The 1,644-nt window shown below is 59.2% G+C and overlaps 1 protein-coding gene across 1 annotated transcript; it reads right to left on the reverse strand.

Annotated features, from left to right (window-relative positions):
- Nucleotides 1-227: 227 nt before the first annotated feature.
- Nucleotides 228-1,636, reverse strand: LOC127751086 (uncharacterized). Its single transcript, XM_052274080.1, has 2 exons — nucleotides 1,434-1,636; nucleotides 228-761 (listed from the first exon to the last, which is right to left on the reverse strand). The coding sequence occupies exons 1-2, from the start codon at nucleotides 1,515-1,517 to the stop codon at nucleotides 249-251; spliced, it is 597 nt and encodes a 198-aa protein (XP_052130040.1). The 5' UTR covers nucleotides 1,518-1,636; the 3' UTR covers nucleotides 228-248.
- Between the last annotated feature and the right edge of the window lie 8 nt (nucleotides 1,637-1,644).

The following is a 1,644-nucleotide window of genomic DNA, read 5'->3' on the forward strand; positions in this document are numbered from 1 at the left end:
CATGCCCGCCCTCTACCACCTCATCCTGCACGACGCTGTCCTCGAGCTTCGTCAGGCCGACGCCCTCCACCACCTCATCCTGCACGACGGTGTCCTCGAGATGCTCGCCGCCCTCCCCCCCCACCTCATCCTGCACACAAGTGGCACGCTCAGCACCGCGAACCGCAGCATCTCCACTAGCACATCGGTCTACTTCAGGTTCAGCACCAACAGCACCTGGAGGGACACGACCCGCAGCAGGAGCGACATCACCAGCGGCACCCGGAGGAGCTAGGACATGACCGGCACCTGGAGGGACACGACACCAGCTCTCCGCCCGGCCTCCCGTACGAGGCCAACGATGAGCACAACAAAGGGACACAGCCGCGACGGACCTCTGCATCCACATGAACGACGGCGCCATCAGGAGACCCGGGGGGAGCTAGAAAATACGAAAAAACAAGAATGCACATACTTACAGGTTGAAAGTCCTCCTCGCTGATGTCCAAGACGGGGAGCGGCGGCACACCGGGAGTCTCGATGACCACCAACGGGGGCAGGTCCTCGACGGCGGGCGTGATCATCTCATACGGATTTGGAGCTGGAGGGACGACGACGGCGGCCTCCGCGATGGGGACGAGGGGTGGAGGGCCCTCCCTCAACTCCACCAGCGCGTCGGCCGCGTCCAGGATCATGACCTCAGTGACATCCAAGTCGTGGAAAAAGTCGCGCGCGGCGACGGCGCGCTCCCGCAAACCTTCGATTGGGTTCAAAGATTCCTCCTGTAATAATAGGAAAGCCAGTGTCAAAACTCGCGATTGCTCGGCTGATCACGCGAGCGCTCGTATGAGCCGAATGCGGCTGACCCCCAACACAGCCGAAGTTCGATAAAGAGTCAGAATCCCAACGTTTTTTTGAACACAAATTCGAACGCCCCGACTACCCTCCCTCTTTTTCTCACGGTCCTACCGCGTTCCACCGACCGGCCGAGCCGAGCCGGCCCGAGCCGAGCCGGCCCGAGCCGAGCCGAACGCCGAGACGAGCCGAGCGCGGAGCCGAGCCGAGTGACACCCGAACACACACACACACACACACCCGACGTTCAAAATTTCAACGAAACTACCCTCTCAGCTGATCACGATGTTAAACTTGAACGAAGCTGCGTCCGGAGCCGAGCCGAGCCGAACGCCGAGACGAGCCGAGCGCGGAGCCGAGCCGAGCCGAGCGCGGAGCCGACCGGTATAGGGAATGACTCTTTGATCATTTTTCACTCAAATTCACCTCAAATTTCACTCACAATCACCACAAATTTTCACACTTCTAGTCTAAAAAACACTCCCTACGCCCTCAGAAAACAACAAGCCTCTACAGCCACACACGCGACACAATCCGATTTTCACTAATCTCATTCACATATTTCCCTATCACAACACTTGATGATTATATGTACTTACCAAAAGTCGATCCATCTCCGCGACCTCGCGGGTGGTGATGCGGATCAGCAGCACGTCGGGGTCGTTAATTGGACTAACGGACATGGTGACACGGACACGACACGGACACGAGATGCGTCTGCTGACGGCTGGAGATGAAGTGATGCGCAGCGCACGGCCGTGATCCCCGCCACGCCCCCCCGCTCGGCGCCGCCGCCTTTCCGAAAACCTT

Source organism: Frankliniella occidentalis, unplaced genomic scaffold (genome assembly GCF_000697945.3).
Source record: "Frankliniella occidentalis isolate FOCC.00 unplaced genomic scaffold, Focc_3.1 Scaffold333, whole genome shotgun sequence".
Classification (NCBI taxonomy): domain Eukaryota; kingdom Metazoa; phylum Arthropoda; class Insecta; order Thysanoptera; family Thripidae; genus Frankliniella; species Frankliniella occidentalis.